The sequence below is a fragment of the Calypte anna genome, chromosome 1 (assembly GCF_003957555.1).
Source record: "Calypte anna isolate BGI_N300 chromosome 1, bCalAnn1_v1.p, whole genome shotgun sequence".
Lineage (NCBI taxonomy): Eukaryota > Metazoa > Chordata > Aves > Apodiformes > Trochilidae > Calypte > Calypte anna.
In genome coordinates, this window is record NC_044244.1 from 56362649 (window position 1) to 56390241 (window position 27593).

Below are 27593 nucleotides of genomic sequence, written 5' to 3' on the forward strand. Positions count from 1 at the left end.
CCCAAGATTAAGTCATACTGGAGGGATTTTCTTAAGCACTCAAGTTACACAGCATCCTAAATTCAGCTTTCTATGGTGACTCATGGATACACTGCAGCAAGAGGCAAACCTGCTGCATGTGAAGGTGAGCGTGAGGCAAGCAGAAGGCAGCTGTAGCAATAACAGATTCTTGTGACCAGTCTTGTCACAAGTCTTGTCATCCTTGTGATGAGGACTGGAGAGCCTGTGCTGAAATCCACTGTGGTGTGTGCCATGCAAATCTTACCTGAGGTGACTGGAGTGAGCTATCTATCCCCAAACTGCTTGAGAGTTTCATTGCTTTTCAACAAGTTTTCAAACTCCTAATTGATGATTAGAAAGAGGAGTTTTATAAGAGCCTTTGTAGATGTTGAGAGGATGGCAGCCTTCTGAACCAGGGTCAGATCTATCTTATCAGGGTTAAATATACCATATAGGATAGGGCACTGAGAACTCTTAATTCCTGTCTTGCAACTCAAGGTCGATGGGGGGCATGTTTATGCTTATTTGCTGCAAAGCAGTATGACAGTGGCTGATGTGTGTGCACTGCCAGAAGGTGCTGTTTCTATCTATTTACTTTCTATCAAGTAAATAGGAGAGAGCTGCATCCTAGTTAATTAGATGCAAGTTACTGACTTACCTCACTGTGCCGTCTCTAAGCTGGCACTCTGCATCTGCGTGGCAGAGCTGTAGGGAGGGCTCACAGGGAACAATCTGCTTATCACAGAGTTTCCCTGTGTATCCCCTTCTGCATGATCCAGGAAGGCAGATCCCATCGCTGTCTATTTGGTTATTACACTTCCCATAAACGCAGAGGCAGTCTACCAGAGATAAGTTACAGTGTGCAAATCCATAGTGGTAAGAGGCATCTATCCCAACACAGCATTTCTTATGAACCAGGTCCTTCTTTTTTTCCTACAATCTAAACTTTTGCATTTTTAAAGTCTTGCTTTGTTGGAGAACTCACTCTGTATTTACCATATCCATGTCTTTTCAGGTGTGTTTTAGGGATAACTACTTAAAATTTATTTTCTCTTTGTAATGCACTCAACTCTTAATGAAAATCAAAGTACTTTGGAGAAGCAGGAAGAAAGTACTATATCCCACACTATTAAGGCTAAAGTTAATCCACTGCACAACTTTTGTCCCACTTGCAGTGATACAGGAAATAATACTGAGTCCATGATCCTACAACTTGCACAGTGCTGGGCTAGTACAGAGCTGCAGCACAGACCTATCAGCACTTTGCTGTGTCTGCCCTGATTAGTGCTGCTGGGAGACACAGAAATGTTCCCCAAGGAACATTAGGTAAGGATTTTGCAGTCTCAAGAAGTGCAAGTGGTGACTAGTTATGCCAACACATATTGGCAGGACTGGAGCTTAGGCAATACCATCCTTTCTTGTGGAATTTGTCTTTCATTTTATGTCCATACACCTCTGAACCTTCGAGTGAGCTCTACTGCATGAATGACATGCTGTTTCATAGCAAAAAAGGACTAAAAATTATTCTGTTGATGAAGAATGTATTTGTATTTGGCATATATTCTGCAACATCTCAAATGTAGGGTGGTTTGACATAGCAGGATTAAATCTGTCAGTATATGTATAGAAGATAACTGCTAGAACTACAAGCTATTCAATAGATCAAAAATTATTCAGTGTAGATGTGAAGTGGCCGTAAACACAAAATCTGTTTAGATCTAGTTGTTTTTAGACTGCATATGTTTGACATTGCAGGCAGAATTTGTTCTGTTGTGGGCAATGCCAGATGGGAATTGGAATAGCAAAGATTTTCTTTTCCATTACTTGTGTGAGGGAGACAGAAATGAAAAGAACAATATTAATATAAAACAACCTATGGACCTTGAAAAAAGTGCAATTATTAAGTCAGTGAGAAGATTTTCACTGGCTCTGGGCTTATGATGTATCCCTTTGGAATAAGAAATGAAAGTATCCCAGAGAGATATTGCTCATCCTCTGTAGAGACAATTTAGTGAGCAGTTAACCCCTACCTTAATGTTGCCAGGGACCAAAAGAAACAGATTGTGCTCTTGGCCTGAGGAAGAAAAGCTGTACTTACCTTTGTCACACTGAGGTCCATATTTGCCAGGATCTGAGCAGAACTGACAGTGTGAGCCTTGAAATGCCTGAGCACAGATGCAGGTCCCATTTCCACCCAGGCCATCCATGCACTGTGATATGGAAGAGAAGTGATTGCTATGTATTAACTGAAGTAAATCTTTATCTTTCCACCAGAAAAGAGACTATATGCCTGTCCATAGTATGACTTGACAGTCTATCAGGGAGAACCTCAGCTTTGATGAGAAAGGTATTCCAAAGCAAAAGCTTTTCCTGTGCCTTTTCCTTGCTTCTGTGTGTTTTGCATTCCTTTGCAATTTTAAAATGAGGATAGCAAGCTGGGTCATTACACTGTGCTTTTCAAAGTAAAAGTATCAGAGTATCCCCCAGCCCCTGTCTTGCCCATGTGCTCTGTGTTGGAACCTGCAATTTGGTCATCTGAGGGGAGATGGATTAATTTTCCCTCTTCTGCATAACTGAGCCTGAAATTCACAGCTGCCACTGGCGTGAATGGAGGGTGCAGCTCTTGTGGACCTTAACATTCCTGTCATTCAGAAGTGCATCAGAGACTTTTGGGACACAATCTGTCTGTCCCACCATGGGCAAATGCAGGATGCTGCCCGATGCTCTGCTTACCTGCCCGTTTCCTGAACAGGGTTTGGAGAAACCTCCTGGACATGGACTGCACTCAGGGCCAAAGAAGCCTTTGCAGCACTTTGGTTCCTGTGAAATAAAGCAAATGTCTTCTTTTCCAGTGGCTTAGTACAGAGGGAGTACACGAAAGACAACTCTCCATTCTGTTTTGGCTCTCTGGCAAGAGCCTGTAGTGGTAGTTGACTCTTGAGAGGCTTGTGTTGAATCAGAACTACCTCTGCAATGGACCTGTTAGAACCAGGAGGGGTGTTAGCAGACCAAGAGAGGGATGCACAGACCACCAGGTCCTTCCGTTGTCCTTATCAGACTCATCAGTATCAGAAATCCCTGTGCTGTCACCAGGTGTGAATGTGGCTGTGTGTGTCTGCTCATGTTGTGTGCACTCATATTTGCTGTGGGAGAGCAGTGCAATTCAGAGGCAGGCTGTCTCCTTTGCAAATGAGATCAGGAATTGGAAGGGACACTTTACCCCAGGGAGATGCTGTGAAAGCTCTGTGGCTTTGATCTTCCTCCTTCCCCTCCGCACCAGAATGGGATTTAACCACTAATGTAGCACTAAATATCTTTCTTGGTTGCATTTTCTGCTTTAATCATGAATTGGCTGCTTGATTCATTTATTTATTAAGAGCACAGAGATTGTATCAGAAAACCCCCCTGAGTCAGATGTGTGATTCAAGATAAAATAGGAATTAGCAAAAGTCTCTAAAAACTTAGGTAATGGTAGACTTCTCTGCTTGTTTCTTAAGGATGCTCATGAAATGCAGAAGCTTATTTAGGAGCCCCATGAGCCAGAAGGGTGTCAGTACTTCTCAGAGATTACTGACTTATGTGAGAACTGGGCTGTGGCTCTTGGTAGTGTTTCCTGTTTGTTGGTATCCAATATTGTGTGAAGCCCTGGGACAGGAGAGACTGGAACCACGGGGGACTAGGTTGTCCTTCTCTTCATGGGTGAAGCTGCATGGGGTGAGGACAGCACTGGGGCTTGGGAGTTTTACGTGGAAACTCCTGCACTCCGGAGTGTAACCATGTTGTTGTCAATAATGTATGGCAGCTAATAAACCTTTCTGGAAATTGCTTCTTATTTTGTTCTGAGATTTACAGTAGCTCCTCTCAAGCCCCTATGTAGAAGACTATGGAAACTTCAAGGGCATCCTCAAATGTCTCTCAGCTCCAAAAGAAAAGCTCACAATGCAAAAGACACTATTTCTGGAAAACTTTTATATAAGTTTCACCTTAGGGATCTGTAAATTCTTTTATTGCAGGCTCTAGCACAGCTGTTTTTTTGAGAAGTTGGGCTTTCAATAATGCATCTCTGCTTTGAGAAAGGCTGGAACATGCACAGAATGGAAGCATTAGTACTTCTAAACAATGTAGAGTTCTGTGATACAGTCTTAGTATAGTAACATCATTTAGCTGGAGAACAGAAAGCAACTTGCTATAGCATTGTATTTTTTTCATACTGTGGACTTTCTTTTCATGATTACCAACCAGTGGAATATAGCTTATTAATGAACATAACATAGAGGACTAGCTACCAGTGAATTTTTATAAGATGGGAAATAAAACTCCTGTGGTAGCTAGACTTGGGTTTTGTATGTGGAGAAACAGGCAGCCAGATTTGCATTTCTTAGATGCAAAGCAGATGGACGATTTTCAATCCTTTCTGAAGCTGCTTCTGCAGGCAGTTACTTCTAGGAGGATGCTTCATCAAAAGGAAATTTTTAACAGATATGAGGTCTATGCTAAATGTATCCCTTTTCTGTTTTTCCTTTGCTAGCTCTCAAAGCATAATCAGAGCAATCCTCATTCTCCACCTCTCCCTTCAGACAAAGCATATCTGAAATAGTTCTCATTTTATGTGAGAGAAGAGTTAGAGCTTCTATGAAGTCTACAAGGGATTTTGCAACAGCAAACAAAATAATCCTGAAACTACCTGATGCTTCAATCAGTGCCAAAAAGAGACTGAATTATTGTCTGTATTTGTGTTTTTATGCAGCCTCCCCTATTCACATCTGATTCTTTTTCTCACTCTATTAGACCAGTAATGAGTATCTGCAGACCCTTTCTCTTTATGCATTTTGTACAACTGGGGAACCTGTCAGGAAATAACGCTTATGATGGGCTTTGAATCCTGTGGACAGGGAGCTGATGCAAGTGATAAACAACTAGTGCAGACACGCTATATGAAACAGTAAGGACAGTACTTTGAAAAGGGATTATAGCAGCTACTGGGATGCATAGTTATTGACGATACACCCTGTTAATTTTAAGTACAGTTGTTAAGGACTTTTAACTGTTACACCATGGATCTGTAATTGAACAGCAGGACAAGGGCTGGATCTGGTGCCCAAGATTTTTCCTGAGTTCATTTCCACCTTCCCATTTTTATCTTCATTTGTCCTTTCCCCTCCCCTTTCTTTTAAAGAACTAGAAGATAAATGTGCACAAAAGCACTGGCATTCTTTGCTAAACCCAATATAATATATTAACTAATACTGAGAGTCCAGTGCAGTCTGCACACTTCTATGAGAATTTTTTTTCCCAGAATAAGTACAAATTATGTCAGTCTCATAGGTAGATCCTGTGAACAGAAATTTATCTTACAAATTGGAGGTGAAGAGAAAAATAGTCTTTGCTCCCATGTTGTAGTTTCTGTACTCCAGTATGATTCAGCAATATGGAGCTACATTTATGTCTTCACCTTTTGCTTGCCTGTCTCCACTACCTAATTTATCACCGTGTGGTGGTGACAGAGAGTGGCAATTACAGTGATGAGGAGATATGAACTCCAGTGGCAGTGTGAAAGGTGGGTCCTCTGACAAGCTTGACATGCAGTAACTTCAGAGAGAGGGTGAGCAATTCAGTGACTGAATATGGAGTTTATCCTTGTTGCTCATGAATGCTAATGTCTTGTATTTCAACCGAATCAAAAAAACCTGAAGAGATGGCATTCTATGTGTTGTTTCACTGTGTTTCATAGTCATTGGGCAGGTGACTGTGAACATAATCATGACATTTTTCCTACAGACTGGAACTGCAGGAAAAGAATCAGGTACTGGTTTGGCTTCAGTAGTCCTTCATGTTATACAGCACTTAAAAGAAAAAAGGCCAAGACCTGCAAAAGCATTTGGGCACCAAATAGTTGAGCTACCAACACCACTGCTACTTTCAAAGTAGATCTGTGGGTCAGATGTATTTTGGTAAATATATTTGGGTGTTATAAAAGCTCTTTGATAAGCTCAGTACAAGTTTGTACAAGGTTTGTCACTTTTCACTGGTACCACAAAAAGTATTTATGAGGTGGCATTGCTGTTCTTTTCTGAGAGTGATGAAGATGGTGGCAGGTAAGAATGGCAAAGCCACTGCTTCCTCTGGTATTCTCCTGGGTGAATATTCTCCTTTAAGCAGTGCTCTGCTTAAAGCCTTGAATATTAAGCTGTATTTCAAACTATTCATGAAGCTTTCAAAGATGACAGAAGTTATAGCCTTTGGTTTGGAGAATAATCTTTTTGACAGACGCTATTTGTTTAACTTTTGAATAATTTTTCATAGAGTTGCTTTAGGATTGATTGATGTCAGAAATAGTTTACAGGTAGGTTCCTGGAAGGGAATTCAAATTCATGGAGTGTAGTTTGAATTTGTGAAGTGTTGATTGCTTTTTGTATTGGAGATTGTAGCTTAGTTCTCTGTCTGGTTTATGATTATATTTCACATACAGCACTTTATAAGTTACCGCCAGAGGTAATAGTTCTTTAGCACCAGTTCTTGTGTTTTCTTCATTAAATTTTGATGCTGTCCACCTCTGCTAGGAAACTCAAAGCTGTGGTCCTGGGCTGTTATGAGTTAAGATAATAAATGTTTTGCATTACTGTACCAGAATTGTTTCTGGCCCAGATACATGTATGAACGTGGTCCAGTAACAGCCAATTGGAGCCACACTAACTGCAAGCTAAAAGCTCAGTCTGGTACTCGATCTTCTTACCAGAAATAGTATCTAAATGTCAGAGTGGAAAGGCCTGTACTGTGTTACCAAGCTGAACAATGTATGTCAAAACCCACCCTTTCAAATACAAAACAGTGTGATAATTCCTAATTTGAAGAAAACCTGAAGAAAGAAAGAGTAGAGAAAATGGTGGCTTCTGAAAAAACCGTATTTCTCATAAATAATTATAAAATTAATTGTTATGTTAGTATTTAACTTGCTGTCTCCTTCCCCTGAATGTTTAATAGAAATGAAAATATTGATATGAAGTATTTTCCCTGGCAATTTCACAGTGCTTGGCATGTACTTCAATGCACAGGTGGGATTGAGGAACTGGAGGAAAATGTCTAACTGGAGAGGCAAATTATTTGAAGGGGCTAGAGCAAGAGCTAGGTGCATTAAAGTGGTGAAGGATGTATTCATATGAGCTCGCTGTTTACAAATTATCTGTATCTGTGCAGTACTGTTAGCCAGGTGGCTGTATGTTGCTGATCCATTAATTTCCAAAATACCCCCATTTTTATGGATAATGTCAGAGAAGGAATCTGCATTGCAGATGGAACAGTTGAAAGCTATTGATTTGTTGTGATCCTCTTACCATTGCAACTTGATTTCTTGTCTCATCACACCGATGTGGTAGAATTGGAATAATTGTGGGTGGGATAAGGACTCCAGCAAGAGTATAAATACGACCATTTTTGGCAGCAATATCTGTTTCTTCCATTTCTTCTCCACTCACCAAGACTTGTCCCTATAAAATAGATTGGTATTGATAATAAAATTTTTGTAGCTTCTCACTTTCTGTTAGTTTACTTTCAAGAATTTCAAGCCATGCTTCTTTTTATTTACTTATAAAATTATTATTATGCTTGTTTTATGCAAGAAGCATGCATATGTCATGCATTGTCTTCAATATTGGTCTGTGGCTGTTGTTCCTAAATTGTTCCCCTTAATCTGCACTGTTAGCATGTGGAACTGGTGACTTAAAAGTCTGGCCCAAATGGGAAGACTACTGATTGTTTCAGGCACTGGTTTCAGTGGGCATAGTCATGCTTTGGTTCTCTCTTTGACAAAGGGAGAAAAGGTGAGACTCTTAGATCTATTCTAATGCACAGGAGGAAAAAAAGTATTCTCTCTGCATTTACTTTTGCAACTGCTTTGCCTTTGCAAGGGTTTTCATAGATGCACCTCTTCTCTAGAATGTGCATATTTGGCTAAAATGTGCAAAGAAAAGAAGAGGGTTTAACTTTTCCACTAAGTTGGCTTAGTGAATGTACTGACAAATTAGTACCTTTAACAAAGTGTTCCCTAGGTTCATCAGGGTCAGAGGCTATACTATTAAAGGGAATGAAATAATGTCTATGTGTGCACTGAGAAGTGTTTAAAATAAAATATGTAGCAGAATGATTTAAATATTTTAAAGTGATTTTTTTAAAATCCAGGCAAAGCATAAATGAAGATGTTCACTAGAAAAAGAGAAGCTGCAGGCTGTCCTCAGATACCAATCATTTGATCTGCATCATGCTAATTTCTAGCAGTAGATGGGAATGGCAAGTTGAACATAGCTGCCTCATTATAGCAAAAAATTTGGATTCTAATGATCTCCTCTTCCCTTTTTTCTTTCCCCTGCATGCAAACAGTTGCATAGATAAGAGAGAGCCGTAAAGCTGCCTTTGACTTACAGTGCTGGTCCTGTTAAAGTAAATTAGCTGCTTCGCCATGCTTCTGATGTGCTCTATTGAGACGAGGCTGGCAACCTCTAGCTGGAATTAATATAAATTGATTGAAAGAAATGTAATATTAGTATTTTCAAATAATGGTTTAGGATGAATGAATTACTCTATTAGCTTTCCTGTAGTTACATGGGCAGCCCCATGTTGACTAATCTGCTTGTGTAACCAAGTTAGAGTGATTAAGCTTTGATTGAGCTTGTTGGTTGCTGCATCTGAAGAGCTTGTTGCCCAACAGGATATTGCTTTTTCTCCTAACTACAGAAACCAGTCTAAGTAAAGTTATCACCTCTCCCTAAGAATATCCCTGTTTGCATCCTTAGATCATTATGGAAGCAGCAGTGCTGATATCCCATGAAGGGACATGTGAATCATTATTATAGACTTGGGTTTGGGTATAGGTTTGGGTTGGAAAGGACCTTACAGATCATCTAGTCTCAACCCCCCTGCCATTGGCAAGGGACACTTCCTACTAGACCATGTTGCTCAAAGTGCCATCCACCCTGGCCTTTAACACTTCCAGGGAGGTAGAAGTCACCTTTTCCCTGAGCGGTGTTCCAGTGTCTCACTACCCTCACAGGAAATAATTTCCTCCTAATATATAATTTAAATCTACCCTCTTTCAATTTGAAATGGTTCCTCCCCATCCTTTTGCTACCTGCCCCTGTAAAAAGTCCCTCTCCAGCTTTTCTGTTAGACCCCTTCAGGTACTGGAAGGCTGCTATAAGGTTTCCCTGGAGCCTTCTCTTCTCCAGGTTGCCTCTCAGTCATCCCTCTGCTCCCTGTGATGCTGCTCTGTGCTGGGAGTGACCTCTGTCTTGGACACTGTGAGTGGGGCCTTTTGCTAAGGTTATGAGCACATCCTCCCTTCCCTGAAACAGGGCTTGGGGTGGGGATGAACTTCAGCCTCCACCAGCCTTAGTAGTTGGTGGTGTTGCTGGGTTCTGCTCTTTGTTTCCAGTAGAAAAAGGAGGGAGAAATGGGGTTTACTTAGAGAATGACAAAACCACCTCTCTCTGATAAGAAGAAAACTATTCTTAGCAGAATTGGCTTAAAGAGCATTTTTTTTTTTTTTTTTTGTATAGCAACAAGTACTTTGAGTACTTTTCATGTTACTCCTTCCCACAGCCCTGCCAAGCTGACAGTATGCCCTGAAACCTGTTCTTGCTCCACAGCAGGTTAAGGTAGATGGTTTCAGATTCAGAATGTCAATATATACATATTTATGTGTTTTGTTTTTTTTATTTCTCCCCTCTCTCTCCCTGGGATAAGTCCTCATCACCAAAAGGTATTTTTTAAAGTGGAAATTGTTGTTTGCATGCAGCCTTGCTGTGCAGCACTGCTTAGAGGTTGTTCTTGGAAAGCCTCCACCTTCAGAGTGGCAAAAGATTTGAAAATGCTCTTCTATCCCCACGTTAGTAAAATAGCCCTGCTCACCTCAGTATTGGAGACAATGTGGTATCGGACCAGCTCCAGCAGCTTCCATGAACCCTGCCAAAGCAGGAAAGAGGTTGGTTTAGCCCAAAATGAGTCACACATCCCACTGAGACTTGTGAGAGGACATAGGGATGTGAATAGCATCACCAGCTGCTGCACCTATGGGTCAGTGGTGGTGCTCAGCTCATGGCACAGAACCTGCCCTCTCTGCTCCCTCTGTTTCTCCTTGCAAAGGGTGACACCTCCTAGGAGAGGATCTGGGGTTTTACCATGAGAGTTTGGGGTTTTGCCTCATGGCTGTCTGGGCAAGAGCAGGGGAGCAAGGACCTGGTGTTAGGGATTGATGTCACTTCATAGGATGGGATATCCCAAATCCCATTCCTCTCTAGGTGCTACCTGGATCTTTAATTGTTAGAGATGGATTAAGTGTTGATCTCTGGAACTAAGTATAAATGAACACTAAACTACATAGACATGGGAAAATGATTCATGTATGCGCCTACTACATACCTGCACATGTATCTACTATCTAAGAATATTTTGCATTATAGAAAGATTGTACCTCTGCAGAAAGCAGGTAATCCAGAGTCTCAGATTTCATTTTACTCAGAGCCTCATTACTTGGAGCAAAGACTGTGTAAGGTCTGTTGTCCTGCTGCAAGTCCATTCCCAGGCCAGTTTTCTGTTTTGGTTTAAAAGTGATATTACTTAATAATATTGATAAACATCTGAAAATAGATTTATGGAATTGCTCTTCTGGATCCTTACCTCTATCAAAGATGTAAACTTGCTATATCTTTCATTTTCTTGAAGTAGTGACATTACGGTTTCCTGAAATAAGATTGAAGTAACATTCATTTTAGTCAGGAACATGGAATAAATACCAGTTCTTATTAACTGCATGAATTACTGCATGAGTCTCAGTTATTACTGGTTTAATATATTTGGGTTTTCTTATTATTTGGGTAGTTGGTGGTGTCTGGAAATCTCTGAAATCATACAATCATTTTGATTGGAAAAGACCTTTAAGTTCACAAAGTACAACAGTTAACCCAGCACTGCCAAGTCCACCACTAAAACTTGTCCATAAGCACCCCACTTATATGTCTTTTAAATACCTTTAGGGATGGTGACTGCACCACTTCCTTGGGCAGCCTCTTCCAGTGCCTGACAAACTTTTCAGTGAAGGTTTTTCCTAACATACAATCTAAAAATTTTGCTTCCCCTGGCACAACTTGAGGCCGCTTCCTCTTGTTCTGTAGCTTGTTACTTAGGAGAAGAGAATGACATCTACCTCACTACAGCTTCCTTTTAGGTAGTTATAGAGAGCAGTAAGAGCTCTCTGCAGCCTCCTTTTCTCAAGGCTAAACTAGCCTGGAGCTAGTAGCACTCTTGTCCTGTGCTATAGTGGCTTATAGTTACAGTTTGTTATTGTCCTGAAATACTCTGGTCACAGAACAGCCTGTGTGTGGAGAAAGTGTTATTTCTTCTTCATACCCAATGACAAAGGATAAAGAAATAAGATCACTAGGCCAGGTTTGATGGGGCTCTGAGTAACTTGGTCTAGTGGGAAGTGTCATTGTCCATGCAGGGGTTTTGGAACTTGATGACATTTAAGGTCCCTTGCAGCTCAAAACATTCAATGTTTCTATCACATGCTTGAGAAAACCCCATATAAGAAGTGAACTCTTGAGGAAGTGTACTAAGCAGGGCACCAAAATCCCCAAAGCATCCAAAAACATAAGTATTAGTCTTTTGGGTAGAACGAGTGCTGCTTTGAATGAAAGTCTTGCCCAGTATCTGTCCAGATGTCCCTCTTTTGGTGTGGTGTTCTAGAATTCAGTGAGATGCACTGATAGTGACTGCCTGTTTCCCAAAGAATCTCTCAGACTCAGTGAGTGAAAAGCAAATGATCCATGGACCAACTTGGCAGGAGAGCAAATGTCTGTTACTTTTCACTTTGAATGTTGCTTCTCTGAGTTGACACACGGTGGCTCAGCACAGCTTGTCTAGCTGCTGTCAGCCATCCTCTTGCATTCAATTAATGTAAAACTCTCCTAAAAGAAAGGTTTACATTGCATGTGTATAGCTTATGGCTCACCTCTCTGCTGCTTTCAAATGTTGGCTCCACATTGTCCATGGCCTTGTCAATAATGTGTAAAATCCCATTGGAAGCAATAATATTTCCCTGCAGAAGTTTTCCTTTCCTCCTTCCTCCTTGGATTCTGATTCTTAATTGATTATCCTGAAAGAGGCCAGGATAGAAGCAATGGACAGTGAGTTCTTTATTATGAAATGACAACAGAGAGAGAATGAGTGTTGCATGAAGTTTAATATCCCCTTCCTTTGCCAACACCTTGGCCATTTAAATCTGGGGAGGAGAGAGGTTGTTACCAATGCTTATCAAGGAAATGGAAAAAATTCCTTTGAGTTTGGATCAGAAATATGTTATTTTGTTTCTGGACATCAAATCTCAGAAGAGAAGCAGGGCCAGGCCCTGTGAGAAGAGCAGTGTTCCTAAAATGGCTCTGATGTCTGTTAGTCATAGAAGTCTGTCAGGAAATTATTTAAAATATGATTGTACTGAAAGGGTCAGCTCCTGTCATACTGAGGGACTTCAACCCATTTCCTTATATTATTACATGTAAAATAACAAAATATTGCTGATTCTGCACAATTCTGAAGCCTGCAGGAAACTAACAGGCCTGACAGCAATGGTATTTTCCTGTTACAATTGGAGTGTGTACTCATTAAGGAAACAAAATAAAACTCTCAGATGCCCCTGATCTGTTAAAAAACACGAGAAGTACTTGATTTCAACCTTAGCTTACATTCAGTTCATTAACAGACCCTTAATTGACCAAGACCAATAACTCTATATTATAAAATCTAATCTGTGAGCTGTAGAGAACACTTTTTTAAAAACTGTGGGATCAGACTTCTGTGATATACTCTGACATCAAGTAAGATGGGATAGTGATGAACTTCATGCTTTTCATGATGAATTGCCATCTGCCTTTTTTATGGTTTTCTGTTTCCTTCATCATTCAAAGGGTGCTGATGCTCAGTGGGAGGTGGGATCTGCAGTGCAGTCACTGCTTGCTCTGTGTGAGGAGTACACAGAGGTTTCCAGCATAAACTCTGGGCTTTTACCCCTCTTACCTCATCAAGGCTCTCTTAATGATCCCCTGCAGCCCTTGTTGGTTGTGTCTGCAGATTTAAGATGACTTTAATATTAGTAAACATTTTTAGAGTGGTCTGTGTCAGGTCAGTATGTCACTCATTAGTGACTCATCTTTGAAGGTAATTTTTGTTTTCACTGATTTTAGTAGAAACTTTGCCAGTGAGATTTCAAGTTTCACTTAAACTTCTTGTCATGCACGGCCAAAGCTGTGGTATTTCATAATCCCACAGCAATCTGCAACCTGACATTTTGCTGTGGAAAGTCCTTTCATCCTTTTCTTAGAGAAAACAGAAAATAGCAGTGTTCTGAGGTAGGCTGCAAGACCACTTACCTTTTCTCCCTTTGATACCTCTCCTGATTTGCCAGTCAAAGTATAAATTACATTAGTATTATTCAAGCTACTGGTATTCAGTTGACCAGCAATTACATGGAGTTTCACAAAGTACTGGGCTTTCTGTTTATTATTCAGAAGATCCTTTATCTAGAAGAGCAGAAGAACAGAGATTTATTTCAATATGAACTTAATCTAAAACCAATATATATTTATATATATATCTCATGGTAAATGCTTATTTCTCTCCAAATAGACAGTGAAATTCTATGTTTTCTTCTGAAGCAAACAGGGGCTGAACCAAGTGGAAGCCTCTCTTAAGTTCAGTTCAGTTCAGATCACACCCTTGTGTCCCTTTATGAGCTGCAGTTGCCCACAGAATTGTTCTGACTGTAGTTGAAGGTATTGGATGCTGGCCATTTGCATAACTGGCCACTTAATTTTTTTTAAATTTAAACTAAATCCATAATTTTTTATGATCCTTACATAAAAGGTGACCTCTAAGCCTCCCTGCTGAAAATTCAGTTCTTATTTCAACCCCTGTCTCAACTAAATGAAAAACCCTTCAGCATGGGCATGTAACGCAATCCAAAAGTTACTTGGTGCATGACTGCATTCTACCCTGACTTGCCAAATTAATTTGTTTTTCTTTCAAGTAGAAAAAGCACAATCTCTGGCCACTAGATTTAAATGTATCCAGAAGTACACTAGAGAAAAAGGTACTTCTGATTCTGTTGAATCCGAAGACTTTTAACACAGATGAGATTTATGATGGAAGTAACACCCCCCTAACAACCTCCCAGTTAAAACCCCTCTCGGTTGTTTACTTACATTTGTACCTTTGAGACCCTTGTTTGTTGGTACAAGTACTGTAAATGGTCCCAGAGTACTCAGTGGCCATTCATAGACATTTTCTTATAAGGAGAGAGGGGAAAAAAAAAGAAAGAAAAGTTTAAATATGTATTGAAAAACTTGCTGGAGGGAGGGACTGCTTACTTCGTGCTAGGTATGCAAGGGCAGAGTAAGAAATAAGACTATCTGTGATTATTAAATGTTAATATAAAGTTCTAAAATTCAAGTTGGAAGATGGGAGGCAGAAGGGGATGTGAAATTCGGGTGCTGCTGTACATTTGACACAAGAAGAGGTAAAACTGGCAGCCAAGATTCTGTGGCATGCAGACCAGTGTGATGGACATGAAAATGGTGTTTCTGTGGCGTTGAGTCTTTACAGGAAGATGGCCACCTCCTTTAAATCAGTTCAGTTTTCATGGGATGAGGGATATGCTGCTTCTAAGCTGCTAGTAGTGAGAATATCAGCAAAACCAGAGCTGGTAATAAAAGCTGATGCACTGAAAGTTAATTAAAGCTAATTTTCTACTCAGGTGGTATTTCTGTTTCCAAGACAGCAGTATGAGGACACTGATTCTGCAGCTGAAGGCATTAAATGTTTCTAATATTCAACTCCGTTTTCCAGAGGTTTAAAATCAGAAATAATAAAAAAAATATCTTTGCAGTCTTGGTAGATATGTCATACCAAAGAGTATATCTCAAAATTAATATGCTGTTTTACAAAACAATGGGGATTATTCTGATGTAAATTCTTAGATTTTGAAAGACTGTGGAATGAATATAGTGTAAAATAATCTGTGTGGTTAATCTTTGTTGATTATGGTTAGTAAATCAAATGGCACATTATTCAGGTTAGACATTAGGAAGAAAATATTTTCTGTGAAGCTGGTGAGACACTGTGGCTGCTCCCTCCCTGAAAGTGTCCAAGTCATAGCTGGATGGGGCTTTGAGCAACTGGGTCTAGTGGGAGGTATCCTTGCCCATGGCAGAGGGGGTGGAACTAGATGATCTTTAAGGCCCTTTCCAACCCAAACCATTCTTTGATTAGGAAAAATTCTTCACCTAAAGGGTTGTCAGGCACTGGAATAGTCTGTACAAGGAAGTGTTGGAGTCACCATCCCTGGAGGTATTTCAAACATGTGTAGCTGTAGTGCTTATGGACAGGGTTTAGTGGTGGACTTGGCAGTGTGCTAGGTTACCAGTTGAAGCTGATGATCTTAATGGTCTTTCCCATTGAAAAGATTTTATGATGGAGACAGACAGTGGATGGGATCAGTCTCTTCCACTTGCCTTTCTTCTCTTTCCCAGTGAAAGTAATGCCACTGCTGATGGCTGTGGACTGGGGAAGAGGGACCCCTGCTGGGAATCCTCAGGGGTTTTTGTGGTGTTTGTGCATCAGTCCAGATCAAATCTCAATTATCCAAATAAATGAGGGCAGTTAGAAAGAGGAGGTGGGATGATCCCACTTCTTCCCACTGTTGGGCAAAACCCACTGGTGTTACAAAATTATGTGTGAAGGGTTGGAGGAATGTTTTTAGCACATCTACTCAGACATTCTTGCAGATTGCATGGCATGCTGAGCAAAGGCACCTTTAGGTGGTCAGATGGAGCCTCCGCTGAGTAGGGTGCGCCTGGTGTCATGCTGTCGGTGGCACCTTCTTGCATCTGTGGGTGCTGGGGGAAGGCAGGGCAAGATCCACCCACCCATCAGGAGCTAACTCTGCTTGCATGTAGTCACTTACCCATGAGTGATAAGGCAGACATCAGCTTGCCTTGCCAGCGTCCTCCTACTTCTGCATTCAGCTCCTGAAGGCGCTCCATGATGTTTCCGTAGCACACGAATCCGTTCCCCACGGAGCCCTCCTGGCACGTACACCTGCCAAGGGAATGTCATTCCAGTTGTGTACTGATGCCCTGTGGTGTTGGTGAGGCTCTCACTAAGCCTGCTCTAGGTGTTACCTATTGCTTCTCAGAATGTGTTTCTGGGTAGCACCGATCCATTTCAGTCTAATTTTCGCTTCTATATGCAGTTGTGTGAAGCCCCTCAACACTACATGGGACTCAACAGGATTAGTGGTAGTTATGCATGAAGGGGATGCTGGCAACTCATCAGTCCTTGTGATAGCAGCATGGTACTGGTAGAAAAAGAAAGGCAGGGTTGTCAGTCCTTTCAACAAAGCAAAGTGGTTGTTTGTTACCCTGTTCTTCACGTAATGCAGCCATTTTGGGCAGTGATGCTGATACTTACTATTTTTTTCTGAAGCTGCTGAAGCACAAAACCTTATGGTTTTTCAAAAGTAGACTTTATGATTCTGCTGTCTCTGCACTGTAAATAGCACCTCACTTGTAACACACTGGCTGTCCCCTGTGGACTTAAACCTTTGAGAGGTGTCAGTGATGTACGTTTGACCAAGTCCTACATAGATTCAAAGCAGTCTCAGGTGGTGATGCCCATGAAAGTGACAGGCAATGCCTCGAGGTGGGTGCAGTGTGTTCTTACTGCCTTGGGATGGGCTGCAAATCAAGTAGCATGTTGCAGCCACAGCAAATTTTAAAGAAAATTTATGGAAAAACAGCTCCCGTTGTCAGGCTGGTATTTTCTGTCCTATGATGGGGGAAAGATGCCTCATGAAAACTGAACTTTATGGCTGAGGAAAGACTCAGCATTTCAAGAGAGGTGGGGAAGAAATTGCTGGTTGTCAACATGATTGACAGATCCTTGCTATTAGGTGCTGACAAGTACAAATGGTGTGAGTTTCAAAGAACAACTAGGACCTGAATGTGCCTTGACCTTGTGTCAACCTTACTATTCACCCAGAGAGCTGGTTAGTATTTCCTAAAGATCTGGACTCTTTAAGCCTGCCTCAATGTCAGGGGCCACTGGTCCCTGCTGGTTTTGTCAACCTCAGCTCTTTCTGTTGCTGTTTCAGAAAATCAGCTGCTGCTTGGCTGCTTTTAAGGGACTGACTGGTGATGTCAGCTCAGTCATTTACTCATCTTCAGTGCTAAAATTAAAGCAGAAACTTTTAAGCCTTTAGCATGCACTGAAAAAACCCCTCACTATATTTAGGAAGCTAAAAAACTATATGCTATGTGTTGCCAAGCCTTGGCTTTTAATAGTGCCTTTCCTAATTAAGTCTCCTAATTAAGTCATTATTCCTGTAAGCCCTATCCTTAATGGTTCATCTCGCTGGATATTTTTTTCCAAAGGCATGGTCAGAAAAGGAACATCACTCCACACAAGCAAAGAAAGTTCTTTATATAACTAATGACCTAATAATTTGCATGTGCTGGTTGTTATAAACACATCTGCCATTCACACCCTACCAGTAGTATTAACCTGATGCCAAATCAGCTCCTGTGTCCCAAATATGGGCTCTACCATAGCTGTTTCCCTGATGAGAGCAATCTCAGTTGGAAATCTCCACATAGTGTGATGCTTATAGACTCAGAGGGATGCTGGTGTTTTAGCCAAGAGGCTAAAGCTTTGACTCCTTCTGGTTCTGAGTAAAAGAAAGATATCTAAAAGCATCTTAAATTTTCAGGATGGAAGTCTGATGGTGACTCCTCTTCTGTTTAAGGGGCTCTCTTGGGTAGAGGGGCATGGTTGCTGAGCCCAGCTAAAGGCGTTAGGGCTAGGAGAGAGGAGCAGATCCTTCCCAGGGGCTGAATGTTTTGTTCTGATAGGGTAAATATTCCTGCATTGATGTATATAGCCCTCTTCACTTCTGAGCAGAGAAGATAAATCCTGAGGCTTCAAAGGAGCTGAGGAATAGTTAGTAGAAAAAAATATATTACCCTTGAGATACTGCACAAATCAGATCAAGGTTTCAAAATAAACCTCTCTCTTTTTTAATAAATAGTCATAAAGAAGCAGGTACTTGAACATAAAAATTATTTTTTTTTTTTTTTTGCTGTCATTTCCCGGGGCACAATGAGCTGCAGGAATACTGATGTAGTTTGAAATTTATTTTCTGAGAACAATGTTACTTATAACTGAGTGGGTGTCCCGTAGCAGAGTTTAGATTTGTCTGCCAAAGGAAAGCACATAGCAATAGCACATGGCTCCTCTTTCTCCAGGTTCAACCCTCCAACCTGTCTGTCCCCTCCTCCCTTCTCATGGAGTAGTTTTTTCTGGCCAGGCCTGGGAAGGACCAGTGACTGAGTGGATCAGTCAGTCTGGAGGGCTAAAAATTGAAGCCAAAAAGGATCTCAGATTTTTAGGATGTATCTCTGATGGTCAGCCCTCTTCTTTCTTTGTCTGGATGGTCTGGTTAGCACTCAGACTGCGTCTGGCCTTGTAGATTGGTTTTGCTTTGAACACACTCTGTTCAAAAGGTCTGTGTAAGGTCTGTCCACCTCTGAAGGGGAACAGCTTTACCACAAATCCTGATGGACTATTTCAACTTAAGCTGTTTGATGTTTTCATGATACGCTGCATGGACAGTATTAGGCGGGGATGAAAAATACAGGAACTGACACTACTTCAGCTTGCTCAGGTGGGGCTAGAGGATTGTACCTCTCTGGAAAAGGGGAGCTCAATTTTCTGTCTCCATTTTATCTGAAACTTGTATAACAGTTTTGCTTTATGAAGCTGCTGATTTCTAACATTGAAGACAGAGAGTAAAAAGAAGGAATTTAAAAATAAAATAACTGTGTTTAGTTCTTCTTGGAGAAGAAAGAGATTTCTTGGAAACTTCAGGAGGTTATGGTTTAATATGCATTTAATTCTATACCAGTTGAAGCTTTGTAGCTCCTGGGCAATGCTGGACATAATTACTGTGCTGAAGCAATGCCACAGAGAGTGTCAGCACTCACTCAAGGAAGATCTATAAGAAAACAGAAAAGAGAGATAATCTTGATTTTCCAGGAGGTTGCTCTGTTATGTTCACAAACTAAATTTTATATTTTCTACACCTTTGTCTGTAGAAGAGATTTATTCTTGTACAAGTCATTTGATTCTGGGGAAAGCAGAAACGATTCTGTTATGGGGAAAGCTGACAGAACAATCAAGTTTGAAAACAAAAACAAAAGAAAGGAAGCAATGCAGGTTTGTGGCCTCTGTAACAGCTTTGTAGTTTAGGAGAAGTAAAAAACCCTACCCAAACAAGCTCTCTAAAATACATTTAGAATGTGGGATACAGCCAAAATTCAGTAAGTATCTGTCACTTGTCAGAAAAAATACAGCATGCCTACACTTGCCAATCAATGTTCTTCTTTGTGAAGTTCCTCTTCCATAAATTGATTTTCCTTTATTGGAAATGATTCAGTATGATTTCATTTTTTTGCCAAAAAGATAGTTAGAGTTGTATTTGAATTCCGCTTTTTCTTCTGTGCTTGTTTTTATCATTAAAGGTCATTGATTGAGGGATGTGCAAAGCGTTTGGATTGTTTGTTTTCCTCCCCATAGACATAAATTTTTAGATTTCCTATTCTAAAATTCTCTGTATTTCCTCAGCTGTTGAAAACTGAATTGCAACAGTGAAACAGTGACAAACTAGGAAAGAAATGTCCTGAGTTACATAGTATGGAATTTTTTTTTAACTTTCTGACTTATGTAGTGCAGTATAGCTGTACAGTATACTAAGTTTAGTATAAGTAGAATCATAGAATCATAGAACTGGCTGGGTTGGAAGGGACCTCAGAGATCATCAAGTCCAACCCTTGATCCACTACTGCTGCAGTTCCCAGACCATAGCACTGAGTGCCACATCCAGTCTCTTTTTAAATATCTCCAGGGACGGAGAATCCACTACTTCCCTGGGCAGCCCATTCCAATGTCTGATCACCCTCTCTGTAAAGAAATTCTTTCTCATATCCAACCTAAACCTCCCCTGGCACAACTTGAGACTGTGCCCTTTTGTCTTGCTGAGAGTTGCCTGGGAAAAGAGACAAACGCCCCCTGGCTACACCCTCCTTTCGGGAGTTGTAGAGAGTGATGAGGTGTCCCCTGAGCCTCCTCTTCTCCAGGCTGAACACCCCCAGCTCCCTCACAGGACTTGTGCTGGATCCCTTCACAACCTCCTTGCTCTTCTCTGGACCTGCTCCAGGACCTCAATCTCCTTCCTGAACTGAGGGGCCCAGAACTGGACACAGTACTCGAGGTGTGGCCTCACCAGGGCTGTGTACAGGGGCAGAATCACTTCCCTGGACCTGCTGGCCACACTGTTCCTGATACAGGCTAGGATGCCATTGGCCTTCTTGGCCACCTGGGCACACTGCTGGCTCATGTTCAGCTTCCTGTCAATCCAGACTCCCAGGTCCCTCTCTGTCTGGCTGCTCTCAGCCACTCTGTGCCTGGCCTGGAGCTCCCCATGGGGTTGTTGTGGCCAAAGTGCAGGACCCGGTACTTGGCTGTTGTTGAAGTAAATATTATGTGCAGTTGAAATAGTGTCACATGTGCTAGAATGAACTAGGGAATGTTCTAGATAAACTTGGTTGAAATGCACAGTATCTTACACGAAAGTGATGTTGATAGAAGACTGAGAGATGATGCGTGATGAAGTAATAAGAATATTCTACAGAGAGAACACATTCTGCCTATGGATCTGTACATATATAGTATAATAATTTGTTCCCACTTTACAACTAATGGCCTGTCTTGCCTTTCACATTCAAACTCTCAGCTCCTGAAAACTAAATTTGTGGGGACACTTCTTTAAACCCTGTATTAGCCATCACTGGGCTATAGCAACATGCAATCCAAATCCTCAGATTCCTTAGCTGTATCTGTATTAGTATACCAAAGAGAGAGTGCTCCCTTAATTTTCCATTGATAATTAATGGTGATTAATTTTTAGCATGCTGCCTGGCATGTTTCTGGCTCACAGCAACCAGCACTTTCCCAGACAGTGCTCAGGCATAGCTGAAGAGATAGAGTGTGCCAGGGACCACTGCCAAAAGGCAGCTACTCTGTTTTGGAAGAAGAGACTTCAGCTGTGAGACAGACCGTGTTGCTTGCCCTGAGGAGCAAAAAAGAAGTTTTTGTCCTTTTTATTTACTAGTGTAGAAATGACCTGTGAATGTTCTGTAAATAAAAATTAACAGGTATTAGCAAATGAACTGATGAAATCAAACACTGTGCGAATTGGTTGACCCTAACCCTCTTAAATCTTGTAATTTGTCCTTGATAAAGAAACCACTAGTGCTAACTTCAGGAGGTGTTCATCCACTGGTATCATTTTAGGATCCTGTTTACTAAAGGGAAGAGGGAGAAACTGGATGAAAGCTTTAATGAGCAAAAAGACTCACATGATCTGTCCTGGTGCAACCATTGAGCATTTAGCTTTTTTATGGCAGGTGTTGTTTGTTTCACATATGTTGGTCATGCTGCATCCTTTCCCAGGTACAAAGTTTGTATAATGCTCCTTGCATTCACAGTGGGACTAAATCAGAAAGAGGAGAGGGAGGAGAGAGAAATTATATGTAGAGGATTTCAGCATACTTTCTAGGGTTAAAAGACTGAACTTCCCAAGCCTTCTTTGATTGCCTGGTGACTTCACATGCAAATATAAAGCTTATCCATGTTTATACAACTCCCTTCTAGGTTTTATCCACTCCAGAAAACTACTGACTTTCAGAAAAATTCCCTTCATATAAAGGCCTTTTAGATTCACTTCTGTGACCAGAGAAAATTAAAAACCAGTGTGGGTAGGCCAATTTTTTAACCTCTATTCCCACAGCCCTCTGCCTCCTAAAATGAGTGTGAAAGTGTACTCGATGAGTGAGGTATATCAGCAGTGCCATTGTACCCCCCAGCCCGTGTGTGCCACCCACATGCAGCTCACTGACACCCCTGAGTGGAGCAATTTATATGACTCTGAACAGCAGAATGTCCCTTTTTGGCTCTTCAGGGTGTCCAGGCAAAACAGGCATGGTGTTCTCAAGTCTTGCTTTTTTGGTGAGTTTTACAGAAGGAGATCTGAGCCAGTTCCCAACAGTGTGTATAATATGCAGTCTTTATACAGTGCCTTTCATTGGTTTTCCTCCAAGCCCCAGACTACTTCTTTCCTAAATGCACTAATGTTAGGCGTGTAACTGTGGTATCTGTGTAAGGAACCTACAGGCCCTGTAAGTTCCTAGTGGTCAGAGAGACAAAATTTAACTGTGAGAAGTTTCATTTCAGTGCCTCCATTATGGGGAGGCAAATCTGAGGTAAAATGTTCCAGGAAAAAGAATATTATTTCCATTCTCATTTTTCAGAGGGGGAAACATGAAATTCCTGCACTGAGGAGGGGAAGGCAAAAGGACTCACACCTGGTCAATGATGATGCTCATGCCATAGGTAGAAGCAGAGCTTGATGTCCCTGAGCCCTCTTTCCTTACCCTCATGGGTGCTTTTTGGAGGGAAAGCACTATTTCTTAAGCAGTTGATACAGGAAATATCTGGGGTACCTGTTCAACACTAACCTTTCCTGGACCATCATATATGCAGATGGTGGACTTTGCAGGGCAATCCCCATATGTTTGTTGGCAAGGGTCTATGGGTAAGCAGACTTGACCATCCCCTTGGTAGCCTTCTTGACAAACACATTCATGCTGATTTGGTCCGAGGTAAATGCAGTTGGCATTCGGGTCGCAGACCTTTTTGGAGCATGGGTTGATAGCTTGTGAAAAAAGAAATGGAGGTAATGAATTATTGACTGCAGTTCTAAAATTCAAGACGAGGAATTGCTAGAGCACAAACAAAGCCCCAGCAGATTAAACTTCTTGTAACAGCCAAAAATCAAAGTATTGTGCAGCATGAAGACAGAAAGGAGGAATGTGTTTATACCAACGTAGCAACCGTTTGCTTTTGAACAGAAATGATCTCTTCACTTGGCAAACTGAGTTATAAACAGATTAAACATGTAATGTGCTCATTAAAATATCACAGCTATTTCCTTGTTCTCTAGTGGATTTTAACCAGAGAAGGTCAGGTAGATGATACAAGGTCTATACAAGCTCTAAGCAGTGTTAGATCAGTTGGAAAATATTTCTCAACACAATAGGCATTTGCAGTTTCCTTTCCAGAAATGAAGCAGTAGAATGGGATTCATGCAGCTATACAGAAAACTGGGCAGCGAGTACTTTAGTTGTGTCTTCCACGCTGCTGTAGTTTCAGGACTGTACTGGAAGCTCACTAATTAGTTCTATGAGCTCTTTTTTTTCAAGGCATAAACATTGTTTGTCCTTGCTCATAGCCCAGCAGTGCTTGGGAAGAATCTTCTCGTACTTTTGTGTCCAGTTTAGGATGCAGTTAATCACACATTGTAGCTCAAAGGTGGCAGACCCTCAACTCACCTAAAAGTGTTGCTCGCTGGCTTCTCTCCACCTTATCTCTTACTCCCCTCTCATCTGCGATGGAGAGAGTTGGCAATGCTCAGCTTTGCTTTTTTGAGCCTTCTCTTGTGTTCCAGTGTGAAGAACATGCATGTTTACATGCTCTATCCACCATAAGCCATGTCACCTCTGAGCTGAGTCTGGGGCAGCCACTGCTATCTTCACTTACCTTACCTATCTTCACTTACCTTACCTATCTTCACTTACCTTACCTATCTTCACTTACCTTCACTTATGCCGGACCTATTTGTTCTTTGCCTTTGAGCCAGTCCTGTGAAAGGAGACTGGCTAAAGCCACAGATAACCCCAGTGTCTAAAGGCGTTGGGACAGAGGAACACCATCCATGCAGGCTGCATCAATGCAAAACCCCAGAGAGGCAGGGCTACTAGCATCTTCCTTCTCTGCTAGTTTCTGCAATTTCTGCAATACTTTGTCTCTCACATTCCCTGAAGAGTGACTTTCTCATGTCTTGCTCTTGGATGCTGTTCAAGCCTACTCAGAGAGGACTGCACTCATTAAGACCAAGAAGGTTGAATCATATAATGTAAATAACTATATGTATATATATAATAAAAAGGTATATACAATTCCTGCAGAGGATAAGAAGTATTGTATTTCTGGTCTAATGCAAGTCAACATTCACTAAATAGTACTTCCAGCATCAGATACAAAATTTTGCTTATTGCAATTAGTCTAGAAGGAAGAACTGGTGCTGTAAGACATGATGTAAGTAGAGACTCTTGTAATACAGTTAATTGAGCATCCAATGGCAATTTGAGGCATCTTTAAAGACAACTTTAAGGTAGACTTTTACCACCAGCTAAGCTGCTATTACCTTTGCTTCATAAAGAATTGGAAACCTTGTCTGTAGAGTTTATTCTTAGTGACATAGCTGAGCCACTGCATGATGGCCACTCAATAAATATAAGCCCTTGGTTGCTGTTGCAGATTTTTATGGACGTAAATGATGAGGTTGAACTTTGACAAATAGACATGATAGGAATGGATTTGTAGCACTGATGGCCCATTTTCCACACCACACATTTCAAAGGGGTTTACTAGCTTTAGTAGGGTTGCATGGGCTGAAGCTTGCTAGCAGTCAGACTCCTGTGATTCTGGAGCACGCTTTTTTAGTTTAGTTTCATCCAGAAGAAACCTAGTTTGTTCACCTGTGACTGCTTCAGGCTATGAACCCAAGAACAATTATGTCAAGACAATAATGAGATTTTCTTCAAATGTGCACTCAGTATCTGAACTACAATATTAGTGATGTTGTATCCAAAGAACTCAGTGGATATGAAAATTACTCACGTTCACATTGTGTACCATCCCTGTGGTAGTTGGGCAGACATGTGCACTGCAGGTGTCTTCCATCCTCCTCTGAGGCAGTACATCTGGAGTTTGCAGGGCACTGCAAAGCCTTGCATTCAGCTATTGCTGATGGACAGAAGGTGACAGGTTAAGCTGTGTCTGCACTTGCATCCTGCAGTATACCAGTTCAAAATATTCCTGATTCTGGGACCACCAACCCACTGCTGTGGTAATTTTTCTGGGTGACTGAAGTGATGATGAGGGTTGTGGGAGCACACACACAGGGTTTGTGGTTTGGTGTATGGCTGGTTGCTAAAGAGTGACTAATCTGAGATTAATATTATGCTTGTCCTTGATAATTTTAACTGCATCAGAGCTGTTGAATATAACTTATATAAAAAAGCAATGTACTTACGCTGATCACACTTTAGCCCTTTGTATCCAGAGAAACATGTGCAGCTTCCATCCCCTGTAATTCCACTGTTGCATACTCCATGAACACAGTCACAAACTATAGGGAGACATGGGTTGTCTGTACTGATTAATAGTGGTTGAGTTATAAACAGATTAAGATAATGTTAATGGTTACCCATAGCAGATAGTGTCCTGGCCAACAACTGTTAAATATTGCAAAGTATGGTTTTTCAAAGCCAAGCTTTGACCTGAGTTCCTGAATTTATAGGCTTCCTTCCATTAAGGAGAAGATCAATATTCCCAGTTGCATACATCAGTAAATAACATACTGATTTTTACAGGCTAATAGCCCGAGGGCCTGAAAGCCTTCACAACACAAGCTATAAACATCAAACTGACCATTTGCTAATACCATAAAGGTTGTACAATTTGACATACAGTCTTGAGCCAAAGTTGAATATAAGCTGTAACACAAGCCACTTCTATGGCAGATAAAAAGTTGCTCAATTTTGCTTCAGTTCTGTTTGCCTCTCTCTCAAACACCTCCAGAAGACATGAGATTTGTGACTCCCCCCTGCACCAGAATTTATTCAGTCAAAAGCATAATTAGTCACTGTGTAGGTCTCAAGCTTTTTTCTTCTCCTTTCCCTGTATTCTGCCATTTCTGGTTATAAACCTTGTGGCAATATCCATGGAAGACTCCATATTCATAGTCCAGGCAACTATGAGACCCCGTTTATAACTGGTTTCTGAAGCCTTATGTATACTTGAAAAGCTTTGTACTTATATCTGTTTCAGTTATTGTAATGATGCTTTTATAAAAGCACTGTACTGTTACACTTGGAAAAGCCTCTAAGATGTACAGAGTTCTATTACTGACATTGTGGTTAAGCTTCAGTGATGTAGTCTGTCTTCTTCCCTTTAAAGACTTATCCTGCTTTCATGCAAATCACTTACCCTAATTAGTAATAATCTACCTTTGTTTGTTGTCTTACTATAAAAATGAGTGTTTAAGGTATTACTGAAAAGCAGTTAGTCACAAACTTGCCATATTTGTAGCTGTTTAGAAAGCTTGGAGGAAATCCATTATCTGAAAACTGAGGTGTAAAAAGTTGTTTAAATTAATATGCAGTTGAATCCTTCAGTAGCATCTGGGAAAATAATGGCATTTATGATCTGAATTCATTCAAGTAACCTATTTTCAGGAAAATGTTGGCTCAGGGACATTTCTGTGTATCAACACTGGCATCCAGTGGACAGCTAGTGGAAAAGGGGTCTTTGAGACAGCAGTGGCATAGGTTTAGTGTAGAAAGATGACACAGTTTAAGGTCTCACAAATGAAGCCATTTGTGACTCTTTTCATAAGTAACTTCATGTAGATCTTGAGGGAACAAGGAGTTTTCCTTAGAGATAAAGAACTATTACCAGTTAAGAAAGGTATTTCTTAACATATTTTTTTTCAGGCAGTTTTCTGATGTAGCTGTTTCATGTCCAGCAGGGGTCAGGAAGGTAAATAACATACTAGAAATCATTAATAAACAGGCAAAACTGGAAAATATTTTACAAATCTATACACTTGTGATAAATATACATTTTAAATAGTGCACATAGTCCTGATTCCTCCCTCAATGTCCCACTTCTCCTTCTAATAGAAGTATTCCAACCAATGGAATGACCCACCAGCCAAAACCCCAAACTAAATCAAATTAATACTTTTTCACACTTAGTGACTGAATTATGGAGATCCTCAGCACACAATATTGTCAAAAGCAAAAGCAGAATTGGACTCAGAGAGAAGTTACGTGAATTCTGGAGGATGAATCCAAACACTGCAGTTTGAATGCAATCTCTGGCTGCCTGTTCTCTTTCCTTAGATATCAGCTATTGGTCGCCAGTTTTGGATACTAGATTAGAAAGACTTTTGGCCTGATTCAGAATGGCCTTTTTTGAGTCAGATATATTGATTTCAACACTACATGAGGATTTCATGCCTTAATATGGATGTTTTAGTTTTTAGATATATTTAAAAATCATATCAAAACACTGTAAGCCATTATAAATTATGTATTAAACATATTCCCATGCAATACCACAAAAAAATCCTATATGCAGACCAAGTAAATGCAGATCCCTAATTTAGGGTGAGGAATGGGTAAAATAGTAACCAGTTACCATCCCCTAAGGGAAGCATAACTGTGGAACAGGTGATTCTAGTCCCTGATTTATTTGATTGTTGGCTGTAACAAAGATATTCAAGATAAGATTGAGATATTTTTGTAGCT

At 40.8% G+C, this 27593-nt stretch overlaps 1 protein-coding gene across 1 annotated transcript in view; it reads right to left on the reverse strand.

Annotated features, from left to right (window-relative positions):
- Positions 1-27593, reverse strand: part of STAB2 (stabilin 2) — an 86082-nt gene that overhangs the window by 47585 nt on the left and 10904 nt on the right. Inside the window, exons 6-21 of the mRNA XM_030469097.1 lie at positions 25313-25408; positions 24898-25023; positions 22674-22870; positions 21516-21649; positions 16007-16140; positions 14247-14329; positions 13416-13565; positions 12002-12145; positions 10669-10731; positions 10463-10582; positions 9901-9954; positions 8416-8496; positions 7332-7484; positions 2734-2820; positions 2099-2210; positions 659-839 (exon numbers count right to left, since the gene is read on the reverse strand). Of these exons, the coding sequence (XP_030324957.1) occupies positions 659-839; positions 2099-2210; positions 2734-2820; positions 7332-7484; positions 8416-8496; positions 9901-9954; positions 10463-10582; positions 10669-10731; positions 12002-12145; positions 13416-13565; positions 14247-14329; positions 16007-16140; positions 21516-21649; positions 22674-22870; positions 24898-25023; positions 25313-25408 (1915 nt within the window). The remainder of the gene's footprint in view (positions 1-658; positions 840-2098; positions 2211-2733; positions 2821-7331; positions 7485-8415; positions 8497-9900; positions 9955-10462; positions 10583-10668; positions 10732-12001; positions 12146-13415; positions 13566-14246; positions 14330-16006; positions 16141-21515; positions 21650-22673; positions 22871-24897; positions 25024-25312; positions 25409-27593) is intronic.